The sequence below is a fragment of the Lingula anatina genome, chromosome 1 (genome assembly GCF_051362555.1).
Source record: "Lingula anatina isolate TDL-2025a chromosome 1, LinAna3.0, whole genome shotgun sequence".
NCBI lineage: Eukaryota > Metazoa > Brachiopoda > Lingulata > Lingulida > Lingulidae > Lingula > Lingula anatina.
This window is the reverse complement of record NC_141767.1, coordinates 37,010,805-37,030,909: the sequence shown is the minus strand read 5'-3', so window position 1 is coordinate 37,030,909 and position 20,105 is coordinate 37,010,805. Positions and strand designations below refer to the sequence as shown.

Sequence of the window (20,105 nt, the reverse complement as noted above, 5' to 3'; positions counted from 1 at the left end):
TGATGCTCGTTTGATAAAAATGTTGGAACAGTCCCAGTCACACTTTGAGATCCTCAGCAGCAATCTGAAGCTCTGGGCAACACTGACAAGATATGGACAAATATAACACAGAAATAAAAAATATCTTACTTGTAGAGGATGTCCAGTGGAGATGTAACAATGGCCAGAGTGGACAACAAGGTACTGCAGTGATTGTGAATTGACCACAGGTTTTGGTAAACTGGACATATATCCACCAGCTTGGACACACTGTCACAGGACGGGATGACCAGCTGGGAGGTGCACAACAGGATGGTAGTTATGTCACTCCTTAAATGTGAGAAAACAAAATCATGAACAACATTATTAGTTATAGTTTCAGCAGAATATGAAAATCACACAATTATATAGTTAAAATATACATGTAGCAGGTTGCTCCTCATTGCAAGTTATTTAAGTGTTGTCACTTCTTATTCACCGCTGATGTCTATGAATGAATTCAGAAGAATTTCTGGAAATGTATTTCACCAATGTGTGCATAAATATGACAAAAAGGAAGCTATACAGTAGAAAAAATACACATCAAATTATAAAAATGCTGAAAAAGAAGCTCTGAAACCATGTGACTCTAAAAAAAAGCCAAATACCACATTGCAGCTCCCATAATGCACCATCTCACCTAAACTGTTTTGTCCTTCTGTATGATGGTTTAATCCTGCTGTACCTCAGGGCAAAGATGGCTAAAGATTCTTGTAGGACAGCGGTGTAAATGTTCTGAGCCAGTCTAGGTGGACAGACTGACCACAGGTCCTGCTGAAGGCGTTGCATGTGGAGGTTCCACATCTGGATGGAGAAAGAGCACCTTTCATCCTGGAAAATGAGCACAGTTTTTTTTCAGTGGAAAACTAATTTATCTGTTAAAACACCTGGTCTTGGTAGTGCTGGTAATTGTAAGTTATATTTTCCGGAAACCCTGGTAACCATGACTGGCATTTAAATTCTCAAATGCTGCAATCGCTTCCAGATGATTCCATTATTTTCTTTTCAAATTTGTATTTATTAAGTAAACAAAAAACACTTACCTCATAAAATTCTTTGCCATCAGCAAAATGATGGCTCTCTGCATCATGCAGGAGTCCAGATATGAGAACATTATTGTGGAAGTCTACAATATGCTGGGATAGACTCTCCACCAGGTGGCAGTATTGGCGATATACTGTCACAAACACCTTTTTACTGAAAATAAAAAGAGGAACATATTAGAATAGTGAGAGGTATTTTGAATCATTTTAAAAAAATGCAAAAAGCACAACTTTTGCTTAAATTTCCAATATTTGGAACAAAAATAATTTGGGTGTATGGTTTGATATTCTGAGGAGCTCTCTCAAAACAATGCAACCTTATCTGATTTCCAGAAATATATATATTTAAACTGAACAAATGTTTCAAAAACTGCAGTCAGTGTCACAATACACAAAAATGAGTGCATCAAAGTTGTCACGTGCTACACCATAAAGCCATCTAATAAGGACATAAAAGAAGAGAATTGAATGTAAAGGCAATTATGGCCCAAAAGAAGAGAATATTCAAGATAAAATCTAACTGTGAAATTATTTTTAAAAACTTATGGATGAGATTTTAAGTCCATCTCATGATATATAGTTAATTGTTGGTAAATATTTCATTAAGGAAATGGTTCTTTAGAGAGTGCAATGGAAATGGTGGGATGACTACAATATGGTGTTAATCACTGCTGGCATAAATGTTGATACACACAGATTTAATATTAAAAGTGCAATTAGAAAATACATATTTCAATCTATGCTGAGCTTTAGTTGATTGACTTTGAATGCTTAAAACAAAGTCAATTTTCAAAAAGTCAACAGTTAGTTGTCAAAGCATTCACTGCATCACAACAATAACAAAACAGCAAAGCTGAAAAATATACAGACATATATGATGTATATAAAGTAAAAAAATTTTAGCAATAACATTAAGGACTCTAAAATAATGATTCAGATGTATGCTCACAGAAACTCTTTATTTAATATCATATATTTGTGGGGGGGCAGTTTTGTAGTAAACAATGCAAAAATACATATTTTAAAAAAATGCTGATGTTTTTTCTCTAAGGTAATAAAGCTGATTTTCAAACTTGCACTTTGTTCATACAAATTCTTAGCACATTTCAACTTAAACAGTTATTTAATATGTAAACGTTATTTAAATATTTAGGTCAGACTTCAAAATGACAAAAGCATGAATTCATATTTAGTCATGGTCATGGACAATGCAATTATCATCTGCATTTTTTTTTAGTATATTGCTGTATATGTGTCTGTATCTATTTATATGCATGCAAAATGCTATATTTTACAACCACCAATAGTGCTTCAGTTAGCAAAACCTTTGGAGCAACTCCATACACAAAAAAATTTCAATAATATCAAACAAGCTGTGAATAAATATTCTCAAAAGTGAGACAAATTGCTAGCTGTCAGATAAACGTGTTATTTTTCAAAGCCTGAACACATGCATTACCTGGCACTAGGTTTATGAAATAGAGGATCAACTAACACCTCTCTGAAATAAAATCACACCAAAGTAAAATTATGGAAAGTCAGACCTTTGAAAGCAGAGCAGAGTGCAGCAAGAACTAAAAGCTGCTGAGGGTACATGAATGATTTAACTGATAGAAATAACTAAAAACTACAAAAAATAATAGACTTGTGAAGATTCTTTTTGTCTATAGCTATTTATATTAGTTTGATCTTACCATCCAATATTTCATCTGCTTGCAGTCAGATTTCATCAGGGAATGAGGTTGTGACAGGTATGACAACCTGTCACCCCCTCTGGTGTGCTATTTGGTCAGATCCCACTCCTTGCCTGCCCCTTCCTTAGGAGTGGTAGGTAGAGGTTGGGTAGCTCAGTCCCATCATTCCGATTCAACATGGCCCCATGTAAGCGGATGTTAATTGCTTCAAGAACTTTCCGGTGTAGATCTCGTGGCTCTCTTTCCAAGATTATTATGTCTTCTATGGTTGTTGATGTTATACAATGCCCTGTCTGTTCCTGGTGTTGGCTGAGGGCAGATTTTTTATCATGTTTTTTGATCGATTTTTGATGTTCAGCGATTCTTTCAGTTAAGGAACGTCCTGTCTCTCCGATGTATTTCTCTCCACACACCTGACACTCACACTGGTATACAACTCCACACTGTTCTCCTGGGTCTAATTTGTCCTTTGGGGATACTAGGATGCCTCTTAGTGTCTGTCCTGCCTTATGGTGTAATACTACATTCCTTTTTCTGAATGCTCTTTTTAGCTTTTCACTAACCCCTTTCATGTAAGGTAGTACTGCATATCCTTTGGGTTTTTCTTTTTCAGTCATGTTCTCGGGCCTTTGTTGTTTTTCTCTTCCTTTCTTTTCCCCTTCTTTTATAGCCCATTCTGGGTAACCACAATTTCTAAAAGCCACTCTGATTTTTTCCTTCTCTATCTCTACCTTGGGTTTCTCTTTTATCAGTGTGTCTGCCCTATGCATCAGCGTCTTGATGATTCATATCTTCTGTTGGACAGGGTGGTGGGATGTCCACTGAAGGTAGTGGTCTGTATGCGTAGGTTTTCTATAAATGTCTGTTGTGATGTTATCATTCTTCCTAATAAGCTGTAAGTCCAGCATGGGTAATGTCTGGTTGTCATCTTCCCTTTCTATTGTGAACTTAATGCTGTCATGTTGTGCATTGATATGTCGGAAAAGCTCCTCCTCGTGTTGTTTCTGTATTATAACCCCTGTATCATCGACGTATCTGGCCCAAAATTTTGGTGGGTGGGTGGCTGTTCTTAGTGCCTGCTCTTCAAACTCTTCCATGAATAGGTTGGCCAGGACAGGAGAGAGTGGAGAGCCCATTGCCATTCCATATACCTGTTCGTAAATACGCCCTTGGTACCGGAAGTAGGTTGTCTCAATTGTTAGCTTTAGTAAGTCCCCAAAGTCCTCTGGATGTCGGAGACATTTAATATTTCATAGACGATGTCAATAATTTCAAGTCATAACTTTTATTGTATTCTCTATAATACGTTGTGTCAATTTTGAAGAGGCTGAGTAGGGCTTGTTTACCTGTCGCATTAAGAAGCCAGTGATAAGGAAGTGTATGAAGCCATTGGCTGGAGTACGTACTAAAGGTTGTAATATTGAATAGAGAGCCAGAATGTACCTAAGCAGGCAACGAATTCACATTAAACGATTGAAACTGGTCATTTTTGTCAGTGTGGATTTCCTCTGTAGCGTTTAGACGTAACGATTTCGACCGCGAATCTGGAAGGTCATACTAGAGCGTTATCCTAACTAAAAGTGTCCAACGGTGTCCGTATTTCGAGCCTAATTCTAAATTACGTTTGTATCTAAATTTGCGCGGTTCCGGACACGTTTTGGCGTCGCTCGCCAGTTAAAATTTTTACGTTTCGCAAGAGGAATATCTGAGCTTACACAATGGCCGAGGGGATGCAGCAACTCGTGGAGACGCTGCAAATAATTGCACAGGACATTCAAGGAGGGCATGTGCGTTCTATCAAAGAGAGGAGAATAGAAGAGGCGGCTAAAGGTATAACAGTCTGCGACGGAGCAGTGGTGTCGGAGGTAAGGTCGTACTTAGACGACCTAGAGGTAATGTATGCTTCTTTACATGATATTGTCGGGGGAGCAGTTAAATTGGTAACGAAAACGTCAAGGGGGGCCCTTAGGAGGGAGATAGAAAGGTTTTTACAAACGCAGCCGGCAAGGCTAGAAACCCCGTGGAGAGTAATTAAAGAACACATACAACGATCTTTCTTATCGGCGAATGAATCCGAGCGCCTTAAATCGGAATTGGAGGTTTTACGACAAGCATCGTTCGAGACGTTGCTGGAATTTAATAGAAGGTTTAGGGAGGCGGCAAGCCGCGCGTACGCCGCTCCACGTGGCGCGGATACGGAGAGATTTATCGTGAGAGCATATACGCGCGGGTTGTTGGATCAGAGATTGGCTGAGGAATTAATAGTCAGGGGTCGACCTGAAACTCTGGAGGCAGCCATTCAGTGGACTGAAAACGAAAATTGCGGGAGAGAAATTTTTCGACAAATGACCACGCAAGGTCATCACGCGCCGCAGACTAACGTCATCGCACAAAACAAATTTGCCGCGACGGTTGTTTCACCAAGGGTAGAGGAAGATATGGACATATCTTCTATGAACGCGATTAATAAAGATACGGCATTACTTTTATCCCAATTACAAGAGACCTCCAAAAGCATACAACAAGCACTTAAAGCGCAGGAGCGCATGCAAACGCGTATCGCAAAAGTGGAAACGCACGTGTACAACTCTCCAGACCACACTCCTACGGCGCGAAATCGTATACAGAAGCCACACCAACAATCGCGTAAACAGAGAGGTTACGGTTCACCGCGGGCTTACCGAGATATTGCAGGTTGGCGCGAAGACGGTACGTTATTATGTTTTCACTGCAACAAACCGGGGCATAAAAAAGCGGAATGTTATGAATTAAAACGTCAAAGGAATCATTTAAACTAGTTACCGCAGGCGCTATGACCAGACCACAGAGTTATAGATTAGGCGTAGCACTATCCGTTAACGGAGTGCAGTGTAAAAGCTTGATTGACAGTGGTGCCAGTTGTAGTTGCCTGCGTTTAGACATGTTTTTGAAAATCTGCAAAGCAACGGGTAGAACGTGTTTTTTAGAGAAGACCAATGAAATTTACAGTGTGTCGGGAGAGAAACTCGAGGTCAAAGGCAAGGCAAGAATAAAAATTGACGGGGCCGGTATTTTTGAGGTCGTGGTGATCGCGAACATCGGGCATGAAATGATACTGGGGATCGATATTTTAAAGAGCGGGAATGCCGAAATAAATTGCGTACAAAAGACAATGGTCTTCTTCGACAAAGAATGGCCCTTGACCGACTATGGACGGCCAGGTCTGATCGCGGAAATAGTTCAGTTGCCACCGTCATCGGGAAATGACGATATTGACGCGATGATCAACGAATACCGCGACGTATTTAGTTCGACCGAGAATCCCCTAGGCAAATGCGACCTGTTGCCAATGATTATCGACACCGGAGACAATAGACCCGTTCAACAACGAGCTTATCGCGCACCGCTGGCAAAAAGAGAACTCATAGAAAAGGAAATACAAAATTTGCTCGATAATGACGTGATTAGGCCGAGTCAGAGTCAGTGGAGTTCCCCGGTACTTCTTACGCCGAAATCAGACGGTTCCATGAGATTTTGCGTCGATTATCGCAAAGTAAACGAGATAACAAAGGTCGATAGGTATCCGTTGCCACTTATCAGCGACATTTTTGACAACATGGGAGGAGCGGCGTATTTTAGCGTCCTGGACCTGAAACAGGGGTTTCACCAGTGCACGTTAGACGAGGCAGATATGCACAAAACCGCTTTCATTTGTCACAAAGGCTTATTTGAATACAAACGCGTCCCGTTTGGTTTGGTTAACGGACCTAATCACTACCAGAAGCTGTTAGATCGCGTTTTAAACGGCCTTATTGGGAAGTCGGTGTACTGTTACATTGACGACTGCGTGATTTTCTCGAAAACAATGGAGGAACATGTCGAACATGTGCGTCAGGTGTTAGAAAGATTCCGCGAAGCTAACCTCAAAATCCATCCAAAGAAATGCGAATTTGCCAAAAGTGAAGTACATCTCCTCGGTTACATCATAAGCAAAGACGGGATTCGCAGCAATCCCGACAAATTACAACCAATTAAAAACATGCCGACGCCGCGAAAAGCGAAAGATGTTAGGTCCTTTTTAGGCACATGTAACTATTATGCGCGTACGGTCCCTGATTTTGCAAGAGTAGCAGCCCCATTGTACAAACTAACGAAGAAAAACGAGCGATTTGAGTGGAGGGAAGAGCATCAGAGAAGTTTCGACAGATTAAAAGAACTGCTTATGTCCAACAAAGTGATGGCGCACCCGCGAATAAACGAGCCGTACAAACTCTACACGGACGCTTGTAATCACGCGATAGGCGGTGTTTTGGTGCAGACAGACGAACAAGGGAAAGATAGAGTGGTTCAGTATGTCAGCCACAAATTGTCACCCAGTCAACAACGGTACTCGACCATCGAAAAAGAAGCGTACGCGGTCATGTACAATGTCAACAAATTGCGACCGTATTTGTGGGGGGCAGATTTGACCATTTACACCGACCATAAACCCCTGAAAGCGCTATTTTCTTCTAAACTGCAAAATGCAAGGTTGCAAAGATGGGCGGCAATTTTAGCTGAATATAATCCTAAAATTGAATACATAAAAGGCGCGAAAAACGTGTGCGCGGATTTTCTGAGTAGACTCCCATCAGAGCGCGAGGAAGTAGCCATTATCGACACGGAAGAGGATTGGGTGGATCCGAGGTCATTTCCTGATAGCATGGCTTTACATAACATCCCGATAGAAGCCGATGGATTAAATGTTGATGACATACGACAACATCAAATCGCGGAATTTCCGGCGGAGATAGCCGAAGCTCAAAACGAAGACTCGGATTACGAAATTCTTCAAGGGATTCTTTACTCGGTCAGACCACCTAATCCGACAGAACCCGATTATCCGCGTCTAGTGCTACCCAAACAGTTCAGAAACAATATCATTGCCCGTTGCCATAAAGATGTTGGACACATGTCCGTGTATAAGACACTCTGCCGAGTCAGGGAGTGTTATGTTTGGAAAGGGATGAGAAAACACATCTCTAAATGGGTAAAAAGATGTCCAACTTGTCTAGCCCATAAAAGTACTCCCCAAAGAACCACCTTAGGCGAATTGCCAATGCCCGCTTACCCCTTTCAAGTTGTGGGTATGGACCTGATTGGCCCGTTTCAAGAATCACCAAAGGGAAACAGGTATTGTTTGAATGTTATTTGTTATTTAACGGGTTGGGCCGAAAGTTATCCCATTCCGGACAAGTCTTCAAAAGCAGTTGAATTGGCTTTAGCTACAGAATTCTTTCCCAGACATAGCATACCAGAAATTATCATCACAGATAGAGGTAGCGAATTTAGCGCGGGGGAATTTCGCAATTATCTTCAAACAATGGGTGTAGATCATAGGCGGACCACAGCTTATAACCCCAAATGTAATGGCAAAGTTGAAAAGTTTAATCAATGTTTCAAAGGATTATTGGCCCGCCTTGTTAACAACAATACTCGCACATGGGAAGAGCAGATAGCTAATGCTTTGTTTGCTTACAGGAATAGTGTTTCCTCAGTGACCGGGTACACACCATTTTTCCTAGTTTATGGCAGGAACCCTAGAATGCCACTGTCGACGTTGGTAGGTGCATCAAATAACCATCATCCTTTGAAAGGTCGGCTTAGTGATCTGTCTGACGCTCTAACGGCAGCCCGAGATAATCTTCAGGCAGCTAGATTAGAGAACAAAAGACGTTTCGACGCTAAGGCGAACGCTAACAAAATTGAGGTAGGTGATTCAGTTATTGTTTTCGCACCTGATAACGTGACTTTTGGATCAAAATGGGACCCAGTCTGGACAGTGACCAGACAAAGAGGGAACGTCTTCTGGGTAAGTCATCAGCAAACAGGTAAGTCGCGTGTAGTGAACAGGGACAAATTAAGACTTGTGGACAGAGGATTAGCCTGGGATGAGATCAGACCACGTGCGCGTCGAGTTTTCAGGAGACGACCCAACCCAATAAGAGCTGAGTTGCAACTTGGTACCACACCAGTCAACGCCAACGCTCCAAGGGCAGAGGTCAACCAGCGCGCAGCGGTAAGTAACTCCAACGGGCGTAGCCAGGTAGCGGAGAGGATCGAATCCGAGATGCCGGTAAGTGTTGGAGGTGAGTCACAGGCAGCTTCACGCAGGCCAACATTGCATGCAAAACGCAAGCATAACACCATGACACGACACCACACGCCCACGCACTCACATAATACAAGGTTTAGGAAAAGATGTATCCAAGCAACGGAACAGGAAGATGCGCTGTTGTCGCAGATTGAAGGGGACGAACTAGACGGTCCCCAGCCTGTCAAGGCGTTAAGGATAACCGACAGTGGGTCGGGAGAGAATATGGAAGTGGACTCCATGCATAGATAGCAGCATGGGTAAGTAAAAATGGCGGTTTTAAGCATATTGCTTGGTATTTTAGCCCCAGGGTGAAATGGGGGTGGCAGCAGCTACCTGATGGCGTCCTAGTGACCCAGAGGCAGCTCTTTGGCGGTGACAAAGGCCGTATGGACGGTAGAAGTCACCAGGGAGAAACCGCTGGTAGTCTAAGAGGAGACTGGTAGTCTCAGGGTAGACTATGGATACGGATCGCCGTAGTAACACGGGATTACGTAGAACAGACTGAGGGAGGTGTACATAACCTCAGTGGACAGGGAACAAGGGCGAAGGGGATAACGGTTAACTTTAACCCTTTCTGCAGGTAAAATGACTCTCAAACGGCTGTACCAGCCTTGGCCAGGGCGGGTCCAGTCGGTTCGAGCGAAGGTGCACATTCGTCTCTGACAAAACTACGAGGGTTATTTGACTTTGTAGGATGGGCGGCTAATGTTCCTTTTGGTATCGGCATATTCTAAAGTGCTGACCAGTGTCGCCAGGTTGTTCATGAACGACATGTTCATGATAATACTAGGGGGTTACCTAGTGAGGTGTTCTTTGTTTCTTTTTTTTCTGGTACTTGGGTTATCCCACGAAATTATATTCGCTAATTTCATGTAAAACTTGTATTTTTCAGAAAAAGTAAGAGCCTACTAAGGTGACCATCCAAGAAGCCACGCCGAGCAAGACGAGCATTTTATCCCAGAATCCACTGGGAGTCTTGAAATATAATGATATTGAATTTCATTTAGTTTGTAAAGATTTATTTTTCTTTACATGGCGAGCTCAAATTTGGATTCAAAATGTGTTCATAAAGAATGAGGAGGGTGATGTCATACCTAGCAAGGGCAGGTATACATACCCCACATTTTTGTCACTTGATTCTATGAACTATGATACAATTAATGTGGATATAGGGTTATTTTCGACATAGCACTAATGTTTTTTCTCATTTTTCTAGTAGACAGCGCATGACCCAAGGAAGCATGGAAATGTACAAGTAATTTTGGTTTCCAATATTATTGTAGATAGATAATGATTTTCGTATACTACCCTAATGATATTTTTCTTTTTTCTTCTAGAGAGCACATAGCCCAGTGGACGGAGTAAAAGGATAAAATATTAACGCTTATAACAATTTTTTTTCAATTAACATGAATTCTTTTTCAGAAAATCCGCATTTTGCGTTTTAAGTGTACTTTCAGTTTCAGAGCGAATTCCGTAGCAGTGTCAAATAGGGCGCGGCTACAACCATTACCGGGCCGTCTTCGATTTGTGGTCTACGACATGTTAACACCAGCGGGGAGTGATAGCTGAGAGGGTTCCACCTATGGAGGCATCGCCCTTTTCCATCCTACGAGTTGTCTGTAATCTACACAACGCATGGGCGGCCTGCACTCTCCGACGCTATTATCATCGGCGCTCCGATCGTCATGGTGGGCTACGAATCGTTTGGGTTTACTGGTGGATGTAGTCACTTCGCATTGGCTACGCACAAGATATATGGACTCTAACTAGAGAACAAATGACTCATATATTAAAAAGAAAGAAATGTTAAAGCAAATGGTCGAGAGACAACTCGATTTTTTTGTTTTTTTTTTGTGCTGTCTGAGCAATTGGGTAAACCTATGTCCCTCTTCCTAAAGAAAAAAATAGGGAGAGGCTGGCGCAGCCGGCTCTCAGCACCGTTTTACATTTGCTTATTCAAGGTGTTGCTTGCTCAGAATCATTGTTATTATTACTATTGCTAACTTTTTGATGCATATATATATGTTCCTTGGTGTTGTTTTAATGACTATAATTTTCCTGGTGCTAATAGCAAAGTGCATAATACTTAGTGTGTAGCGTACATTATTATTATTATTATTAGATTAAAATAATCTGGTAAATAGGGTTTCCATGGTAATGCTTGCAGGGTTTAATTGAGATTCTCATTTTAAGTAAGGCCGTATAATTATTTGAACGTCTACAAAGTAAGAAAAATTTCATATATATATTCCATTTTTCTTTGTTTGGGAAAGGGAGGAATATGTCGGAGACATTTAATATTTCATAGACGATGTCAATAATTTCAAGTCATAACTTTTATTGTATTCTCTATAATACGTTGTGTCAATTTTGAAGAGGCTGAGTAGGGCTTGTTTACCTGTCGCATTAAGAAGCCAGTGATAAGGAAGTGTATGAAGCCATTGGCTGGAGTACGTACTAAAGGTTGTAATATTGAATAGAGAGCCAGAATGTACCTAAGCAGGCAACGAATTCACATTAAACGATTGAAACTGGTCATTTTTGTCAGTGTGGATTTCCTCTGTAGCGTTTAGACGTAACGATTTCGACCGCGAATCTGGAAGGTCATACTAGAGCGTTATCCTAACTAAAAGTGTCCAACGGTGTCCGTATTTCGAGCCTAATTCTAAATTACGTTTGTATCTAAATTTGCGCGGTTCCGGACATGGAGGAAGCAGTGTTCTGTTTTTCCAGGTTTTATCCTTCTTGGCCCTTTCTACTGCCATATTTGTCACTTCGTTGCCTGGTACGCTGGTGAATAGGGCTGTTACGTCGAATGAGGTTAACACCTCCCCCTCTTCCAGAGTGATCTCTTCCACTTTTTTCACCAGGTCTTGTGAGTTGTTTATATGGCTTGGTTTCTTCCCTACTAAAGGTTTCAGAAGATCTGCTAGGAATCTTGCAAGGTTGTACGTAATGGAGTTGATACCAGAGACAATAGGACGCATTTTTAGGGGGTCTTTGTGGATCTTAGGTGTTGCATAAAATCTCGGAGTAGCATCCGATGTAGGGTATATTTTGTTATAGGTGATCTGGTCTAAATATCCCTTATTCTTCAGTGCCCTCAATTTCCTTTGTATTCTGCCCTTCATTCCTTTGGTTGGATCCTCAGGTATCTCTTTGTATGTGGTGTGATCATCTAACAGGTGTTTGCATTCTTCTATATAATTGTCCCTGTCCATTACCACTACACACTTTCCTTTGTCTGCAGGTACAATCATTATCTCTTTATTGCTTTTTAGTGACTTCAGGGCTTTCCTTTCCTCATGGCTGAGGTTGTCCTTTGGAGGCTTGGTATTCTTGATGATGTTCACAACTTCATGCCTTAGGGTATCAGCTTCCTCTGGAGGGAGGTGTAGTTGTTCACAAATCACCTCTGTAGTAGCAATTATTTCTTTTGTTGGAGAGACAGGACGTTCCTTAACTGAAAGAATCGCTGAACATCAAAAATCGATCAAAAAAACATGATAAAAAATCTGCCCTCAGCCAACACCAGGAACAGACAGGGCATTGTATAACATCAACAACCATAGAAGACATAATAATCTTGGAAAGAGAGCCACGAGATCTACACCGGAAAGTTCTTGAAGCAATTAACATCCGCTTACATGGGGCCATGTTGAATCGGAATGATGGGACTGAGCTACCCAACCTCTACCTACCACTCCTAAGGGAGGGGCAGGCAAGGGGGGGGATCTGACCAAATAGCACACCAGAGGGGGTGACAGGTTGTCATACCTGTCACAACCTCATTCCCTGATGAAATCTGACTGCAAGCAGATGAAATATTGGATGGTAAGATCAAACTAATATAAATAGCTATAGACAAAAGAATCTTCACAAGTCTATTATAATAACATAGCTAATGAAACTGTTCTACACTACAAAAAATAAGAAACAACAACAAAAGTATTACAGCTCAGAAAACTACTCAATGAAGGATAAGACTTAATTAAATGATAATGATCAATATTTATCTACAATGTAATAAAATCAATTCAACACTTAAAACTCAGAGAGGCAGGGGTATACCACCGAATAGGTACCATCAGTCAGATTTTGTCTTTTTCAGGTCAATTATCATGCCAAATGATTCTTTATTTGTATCTTTTATTTTAACCAAAAAGATTTTAACAGAAAAGTCCAAATATATCTTTTATAAAGTCTATAAATTGCTATGCAACTAAGAGTACATCTAACCATTTTTTTTTATAAAATAGCTATCAAGCTTTTAAATTGACAAACACCAAGAATGCAATCTAGCCCTTTGAAGCAAGTCTTATAAAATAAGGCAACTTCTAAATTTGATAAGAAAGAAAAAAGGTGTGGTTTGTTGCAACTACTGCCACTTCTTATTCTACACCTCCTTTAGTTTGCAAGACACTTGGGCAGTGCAATAATTGACACAATTTTTTTAATCTTCAACAGGCGACAGGTGTTTTATTTTGAAAGTAAAATCTCTTACACTCTTTCACCACAAGAATTAGATGTGGCTCAAAAGATGAAATCATATACATAAGATAATTTCACATGACAGTGGCCATAATGGGACATGACAGTTGCCATTGTTTGAGGTTACCTGGTGTCTTCTCCAGTTAATACTGTTTCATAATGGAGGAGATGATTTCTGATGAAGGCAGCTGCAGACAGAGACAAGTACAGTGTCTGGAGTATTGTCTTCTCCTTTGGAGTTTCTAGGCCAAGCTGAAACATTCAATAGCTGTAGTTAGCAGGGATGAGGCTGCCATTTGGTGAAAAAGTCAGAAAATGTGACGCGAGGTCCACGGGCTGCCTACGCCAATGATATTACTGACTCCAAAAAAAGTGAGAAATCTGCTGATAGAAAATCTCATCCCTGAGTATGTAAAACTGTAAAGTTACACATTAAATTTATGCAGCTCTTTTACCCAGTTTCACAATTATATATTTACATAGATCATTGAAATACAGATGGACAAGTATACAGGAAGTCAAGAGTCACTACAGAATTACAGTGTATTCTCATTTTACCTTTGTTATCCATCTGTGGAAATCTTTCAGCTGGAGGACTGTAGCATCTACAAAAGTGGTCCTGATCACTTGATACTGACCTTCTGACCAGTGGTAAGCTAGAGGTAACACTCTGTCTAAACTGGACATGAACTGCTGAACACTCTAAAATGTATCAATACTAACAAATAAAATAATTAAATATAAATTTTTCTTTTATAAATGAAAGATTATTGACAATAACACCATGCAACCTTATTCCACTTCATATGCCACAAAGGTCATATTTACATTAATTTAGGATCCAGGGCAGGCAAAAAGTACAGACTTTATTTTAATAAGTTGTGTATTATCAAACCACTTGCTTTGAATCACACCTTTGCCATGAGATACAAATCAAACATAGGAAACAAGGTCGCATTTCAAACACAGCTAAAACTTGGAACACATACTTTAGGAATACAGCATGGGTAGTCTAGTCTTCCTCCCACCAGCAGAGGGCACACTCTTTCAGCATCAACATGCCCACCAGATGTCTCCACTGCCTGTTTTTCTGCCTCCATTGCCTGGGTGCCAGCATTGCGAATGCACTGTTCCAGACACCTGGCTAGCTGTGGTAGCACGGGTTTGAAGTAGCGCCGCCACTTCCAGCGAGGTTTCTCTTCTTCTGGCACCTTCTCAACCACTGATACAAGAAAAATTCAATTAGACAACAAAATTGGCATGAATACAGATGCTGAACAAAATATTTTAAGAAACATATACAAGGGAGTCTTGGTGACATAACAGGTTATATAGACAAAAAAATGTTTTTTAAGGCTGTTACTCATCCCCACTTTTGTAAAATGAAGTAATAGCAAATTTTAATCTTAGACCGCATTCTCAACGAAATGAGCCAGGCTTTACAAATCCTGAGACTAAAAATGGCGGACGTACATGAGAGAAAAACCGCCTAATCTTTTAATAGTCTCTCCGCCTCTCACACGCATCCCCACACGTCGTCCCTGCGGGGTACAGTAATTAAATCTCGACTCCGTTCGCCATGCGGAAGCTACCTGAGAAATATTAAGTGCGCATGCTCATCAGTTAAACTCGTGGTGAAGAAAGCATGACGGCTGAAGGCAATCGAAGGAAAAAAGCTCTTCTGTTCTATTATCTTTCAAAACAGAGACGAAAAAGGAATGAATTGGCCCGTAGAGCAGCAATGAATAGACTATCTACGGAGATAATATCACCAGAGATATTCACGGAGATATTCATGTTATTACTGTACCCCGCAGGGACGATGTGTGGGGAGGCGTGTGAGAGGCGGAGAGACTATTAAAAGATTAGGCAGTTTTTCTTTCATGAGCGTCCGCCATTTTTAGTCTCAGGATTTGTAAAGCCTGGCTCAATTCGTTGAGAATGCGGTCTTACACAATTTTTATTTTAAAGAGAGAGAAACTCTCTTGGCACAACAATCACACATTAAATACCTTGAAGACTAGTTGTTAGTGAATCATCAAGACTTAAACTGCCAAAAAATCCTTCCACAGATTGCTTTGGCGTTGCCAACTCAGATGTACTTCCACTCTTCAATACACCTGTAAATAAAGTAACAAATTAACAAACAAATCCACACTATACCAAATATTATCAGTCTGATCTTGCTCATATACTTTTGAGCTAAAATAGTCATGTAAAAGATCTCATTTTAATATTCAGCCTAGCTTACTTAACTTAATCTCCAACAACCTCAATTTTTTTTAATCTTTCACTTATAAGTGAAGTTCTTTTGTGAAAAAAAACTATGTCCAGGGGCCTGTTTCTCAAAAGAGCTCTACCCGCAGTCCTGAACATAGGTTAGTTTGAACAAGATAAATCAGTGCTAGTCCAATTAAATCATTTTATATATCTTCGACTTATTCAGCAAAAATTTTGATCTAAAAGTTTAGCCCAATTTTTGGACTAAAGTAATTCTGTGAATCCAGCTTACCTCTTATTCCAGTCTTTTGAGTACTTGTTTTCTTTTTGGTTTTATTTACCACCTCCCAGATCATAGTCTTGTGCAGGTCATCAATATGGCTCTCGATGGCACACACAGCTCTGACCAGCCGGACAAAACAATATAAAACAGGCTCTGACTTGCTGACATCAGGAAACAGGTCACCCTTGACCAACAGACTGTCCAAACTCTTTGAGTGTGATCTCAGTAAAGATTTCACGTTAGCCACAGGACCAAACTCATGTCTGGATTCCGACTTTGGAATTTTCCTCTCACTAGAGGGAGCAGCAGAAGCTTGCTCCTCCAGCCCTGGCAACTCATGTTGAAGTCTCTCTGCAATGTTTCCTATTTCTTCAGACAGCCTCTCTTGGTAAATGAGGTGCAGGCACTCGAAGGTTGTGACAACCCTTGCAAATATGCCAGAGTTCAGAATAGCAAAGTCCTCGTTGATCATACTGATAACAGTGGCACTGAGAGATTCCCAAGCCGTGGACTGAGCTTCAAACTCCAGCATATTCCCCTCAGCTGTGTAAAGATTTTTATTAATCATCCTCTGCAGTTGTTGGGACCGCAAAGATCTGTAACTCTTCCACACCTAGAAGATAAATTTGAATTTGTTGTCTTTTCAAAAGCGTACTAGTATTTGAAAAACATTTTATTTTAAACTTCTTCATTTAAATTCAATCTACCTGTGTGCACATGTCCAATAGACTATAATCAATCAACCATCACATATTTCTCACCTCTGCTGCAGTATTCAGACAACACAGACTGTTCAAATAGTCCATCCTCTTCCCTCCTTCTACTTTCACTGTACTTAGGTCAGGCTCCAATGGCAAATTATTCAGTTTATCAAGGAAAAACTTCTTCAAGCGAATTTTGATGTCATTCCACAGAGATTCACTGATCTGTTCATTGACGTCACAGATAGCCCCAAGAGAGAGAACTGAGTCCAAGTTTTGTTCCGTTCGTGCAGAGCGCAGCGGGAGTGTGATCCCCTCTTGAGATGACAGCTGGAGCAAGGATTCCAAGATGGCTTCTTCAGAGCCAGGGTGCTCATCCATTTGGCGCAGCTGCAAAGATATTATTATATCAACATTGCATCTAAACAAGTCTGTGTAAACATCAGTACCTCTATATATATATATATGTGTGTGTGTGTGTGTGTGTCAAAATATTATACACAAATTGTCATATAATTTTCAGGATATTTACTTATTCATGAGCAGTGTTAGAAATTAAGGCTGGACCGTCTGCCCGGGGCTGACAACTTTCAGAACGGGCTGATAACTTTTCCCACCGGCAGATATTCAGTCCAGCTGCATTTCAAGATGGCTGGACTTTCGGTCCAGCAACTTATTTTCCTAAGAGGCAAACACTGTTCATGAGGGAAAGAAGTGATAAAAATTTCAACCAAGTCCATGTTTTAATCTTTTTTAAAATAATAACCACTGCCCTTTTCCTTTCAATTTATTTAACAAAAAATTAATAAAACAAAGAGGGGGGTAACACCAGAGACCTTTTGGAGTCTTCAATCTACTATTTGTTAAATTGCATACCACATGTCTGAAAAGGTTAGAGACTTGTTCCAGGTCAGGATCATAACAAGAACTCTTCTCCAGTATATGACTATTGGCTGTATAATCCACAGCCTCCTTGGCCAGAGTGAAGTTACGTCCACCAGGGAGTTGACTGGTTAACTTCAGAATATCCTCAATGCAACCTTCAAGTCTGTAAAAGGGATAATATATAGTCAACAGTCTAGACTAAAAATAGTCTATAATTTCTTAAGGAATGGGGTTCAATCACAGGTCTAAAATATGAGAAGACACAGGAGGGAGGGGACATGCCCCTTCTGCCACCCCCTCCTCAACCTCTCCCCCACCCCACCTCCCATCACTTGATCTGCCAGTGAATAACAATGCGTATTATCAGACAGACTATCTGATTTTAATTTTAATTTAATTTTAAAAAAGTCTGACTTTACTCATTATAAGTTTAGGAATTACTACACTTAGTACTTACTGTTTAGCATTTTCCTGCAACTGTAAGTCAATGTCACTGATCATCCTGTCCAGTACCTGATCAGAGGGTGGGGCTGTCCGCAGCCCAGGACAAGTGACCCTTCGGTTTGGGAATTTGGCAGCTGGGTTAGCCATGGTCACTACACTGGTACCTCGCCTGCTGTTAGTGTAATAAATATATGAACACAGCATCAAGACTATTATATAAGCTAGTATACTGGTACAAATGCACCGGTACCGGCACGTTATTTATTCGACAAGCTTTTCCTTCTTAGATGAATATGTATATTAAATACAAAGTCATAGGGCACCTTCCCCGTACATAAAAATGAATACTTGAACAATAGAGATAAACTAGATTTACGAATTTGGAAAAATTCAATTCATTGAGAGTTGAAGCAATGACAGATCCAGACAATCTTCAAATTAATCAAATTCAAAGCGTAATTAGATGTGGCTGCTTATTCATTTGCAACTGTTCATATGGACTTCATAACCAATACTTTGGTTCTATGTTACATTTCATTTGATATAGATACACATGCATGAAGCGTTTTCTTACCTTGACGATCTTTCCCCTGATCCAATCAACAAATATGTTTTCCCACAATGCCGTAGTGCAAATGGCGCGAAACACGATCACGCTCTGGATGCTGGAGTAAATGCAAAACTATCCCTGATGCGCGTGAGTTGCCCTCCACTGGCAGCAAGATGCCGAAGACTCCGAACTTAAGCAAACTAAAAGAAAGAGACCCATCAAAAAAACAAGTAACTTTGTCAAAGTTTTTCTGTGTAAAACCGAAAAATGACGATGCTGCTGATGTAAACATACCTGTAGCTTCACCATCAACATGCAACTCGATTCCGGCGGTGGAAGCGACGAAGGTAGCAACTTTTACTGGCCGTATTCTTCCTGCACACTTCTTGATACATAACGTTATTACGTCGGACTTTGCATATCCCGATACTTAATTATTTCACCTTATCCATGCATGGTTTTGCTGTACTGACCGGTATAATGGTGTTACATATGATGTTTATTATTTATATAGAAAAATATTACCTTGATATTCCCAGGCCATTGGAAACTCACTTCTCTACTATAAACATGTCACTGCCCTTTCTAGTATATTATACTCATGGTGACCGCACTCAGACGTGAACTTTTTCCGCGGAATTTCACGTTTTTTAATTCAATTCAGACCCACTGCTGGTTAGGTGTTGGGTCCCATGATAATTGTTCAGAGGTTTTTCATTTTATTTATTTATTTATTTTAATTTTTTGAAACCTAGGCTCATGTCTGACACTGTCAATTCTTGAAATTGCTATTGAACAGTATGTGCAGTTTGATTACAACCTATAAAAAACAGATTAATTTACCAGTTTTTTTAAACAGGAATTTCAAAAACACTATGAAGAAAAGTAATGCATGTACAGGACCACTTAAATAATGGTAATTTTGCTCTTTAGGTCCACAGTGAAGGAGTGGGAAAGAAGAGACTTATCCATGATGTTAGCACTGAAAAACAAAATTTGCCAAAGAGGCAAAAATATGATGTGTCAACCAGGTCAGATGTGGATTGTGGAACACCAGTATCATCACATACAAAAAACCACGAAGCTGTCACTCCTACAAGACCAGTTTCAACAAAAACTAAATCTAAGCTCCAGAATTTTTCAGCAACCAAAGACTGGGATACTAGTACTCACACCAAGCAACCGAAACAGCGTGAAAGTAATGCCTTGACTGGGGTTGCTGAAGATACCCATCCCGCCCAAGATGACGGATATATCAAATCTGATGGAGAAGGAACAAATGCTTCATCTTTTGAAAATTCACTAAACCTGGTTAGCAGTGATGGTGAAGGCTCTCAGCTATGTGACGAATCATCTTCACAGAATACTTTTAAATCAGGCGTAAAAGGAGGACATGCTAACGGGTCTAAAGATGGTGCCACAGTTAACCAGCAGTCTAAGTCCCAGTACACACCTCTGGAGCTGCAGTTCATGGAAATCAAGAGCAAACACCCACACACTGTGCTGTTTGTGGAATGTGGATATAAATATAGGTTCTTTGGAGATGATGCAGAGGTATGGTCATTTATACAATAAATGAGACCATCTGTTATCTGTTGTTCTTGTGTCAAATCATATTCATTGTCATTAAAAAAATGGTGAAAGACTACTGTGCAGGA

At 40.4% G+C, this 20,105-nt stretch overlaps 2 protein-coding genes across 3 annotated transcripts in view; one reads left to right on the top strand and one right to left on the bottom strand.

The window, feature by feature from the left end:
* The window catches only part of LOC106156156 (uncharacterized protein KIAA0825), a 24,549-nt gene extending 5,926 nt beyond the window's left edge, over positions 1–18,623 (bottom strand). Inside the window, exons 1-13 of one of the 2 annotated variants that reach the window (XM_087001222.1) lie at positions 18,472–18,623; positions 17,911–18,069; positions 17,445–17,616; positions 16,629–16,958; positions 15,877–16,480; positions 15,377–15,484; positions 14,354–14,586; positions 13,923–14,066; positions 13,492–13,616; positions 2,521–2,562; positions 1,062–1,215; positions 659–849; positions 130–309 (exon numbers count right to left, since the gene is read on the bottom strand). In XM_087001222.1, coding sequence (XP_086857348.1) covers positions 130–309; positions 659–849; positions 1,062–1,215; positions 2,521–2,562; positions 13,492–13,616; positions 13,923–14,066; positions 14,354–14,586; positions 15,377–15,484; positions 15,877–16,480; positions 16,629–16,958; positions 17,445–17,616; positions 17,911–18,044 — 2,417 coding nt within the window. In that variant the 5' untranslated portion in view covers positions 18,045–18,069; positions 18,472–18,623. The remainder of the gene's footprint in view (positions 1–129; positions 310–658; positions 850–1,061; positions 1,216–2,520; positions 2,563–13,491; positions 13,617–13,922; positions 14,067–14,353; positions 14,587–15,376; positions 15,485–15,876; positions 16,481–16,628; positions 16,959–17,444; positions 17,617–17,910; positions 18,070–18,471) is intronic. The other variant, XM_087001223.1, reaches the window with a different exon arrangement.
* LOC106158626 (DNA mismatch repair protein Msh3) overlaps positions 18,621–20,105 on the top strand; it is an 11,004-nt gene continuing 9,519 nt past the window's right edge. Inside the window, exons 1-2 of the mRNA XM_087001224.1 lie at positions 18,621–18,794; positions 19,381–20,001. Coding sequence (XP_086857350.1) covers positions 18,621–18,794; positions 19,381–20,001 — 795 coding nt within the window. The remainder of the gene's footprint in view (positions 18,795–19,380; positions 20,002–20,105) is intronic.